Source organism: Tetrahymena thermophila, assembly GCF_000189635.1.
Source record: "Tetrahymena thermophila SB210 genomic scaffold scf_8254872, whole genome shotgun sequence".
In the NCBI taxonomy this organism is placed as follows: domain Eukaryota; phylum Ciliophora; class Oligohymenophorea; order Hymenostomatida; family Tetrahymenidae; genus Tetrahymena; species Tetrahymena thermophila.
Window position 1 is genome coordinate 1 of NW_002476609.1, and position 1,004 is coordinate 1,004.

A 1,004-nucleotide genomic window follows, 5' to 3' on the forward strand; every position below is an offset into this window, starting at 1 on the left:
CAACTAAAATACTAACGAAAGCCATCGTTTTTTACCATCCTTTCTCCTCCATATTTATTTATTTAATTCGTTATTTATTCTTATATATAAAGGTGGAATTATATTGGTGCATAGGGTGCAAAAGATTTAGGCACAGGAATAGCCTAGTGCAAGAATATCACAACTTTAACTCTTTATTTATAGTAAAATTAAATTTATTGATTGATAAACTAATAATTGAGAATTGATTATTTTAAGCTTTTGACTTAGTTATTAGCTAATTAAACCAGCTTGTCATTTACTAACTAACTTGCTTATTTACTTACTAACCAAATAAAATATAACGAATTTATTTACTTACTCATCACAACACAACTAAAATACTAACGAAAACCATCGTTTTTTTACCATCCTTTCTCCTCAATATTTATTTATTTAATTCGTTATTTATTCTTATATATAAAGCGAGAATAATATTGGCGCATAGGGTGCAAAAGATTTAGGCACAGGAATAGCCTAGTGCAAGAATATCACAACTTTAACTCTTGATTTATAGTAAAATTAAATTTATTGATTGATAAACTAATAATTGAGAATTGATTATTTTAAGCTTTTGACTTAGTTATTAGCTAATTAAGCCAGCTAGTCATTTACTAACTAACTTGCTTATTTACTTACTAACCAAATAAAATATAACGAATTTCTTTACTTACTCATCACAAAACAACTAAAATACTAACGAAAGCCATCGTTTTTTTACAATCCTTTCTCCTCCATATTTATTTATTTAATTCGTTATTTATTCTTATATATAAAGCGACAATAATATTGGTGATGAAGGTGCAAAAGATTTAGGCACAGGAATAGCCTAGTGCAAGAATATCACAACTTTAACTCTTGATTTATAGTAAAATTAAATTTATTGATTGATAAACTAATAATTGAGAATTGATTATTTTAAGCTTTTGACTTAGTTATTAGCTAATTAAACCAGCTTGTCATTTACTAACTAACTTGCTTATTTA

At 26.0% G+C, this 1,004-nt stretch overlaps 1 protein-coding gene across 1 annotated transcript; it reads left to right on the plus strand. All coding sequences in view use genetic code 6, as the record gives it.

Annotated features, from left to right (window-relative positions):
* Positions 1-256: 256 nt before the first annotated feature.
* On the plus strand, positions 257-886 carry TTHERM_002653528 (kinase domain protein; the record flags this gene model as incomplete). The annotated part of the gene is made up of 2 exons (XM_012795228.1): positions 257-534; positions 602-886. Coding segments are annotated over 2 exons (563 nt in total), but the record flags the coding sequence as incomplete, so codon positions are not given.
* Between the last annotated feature and the right edge of the window lie 118 nt (positions 887-1,004).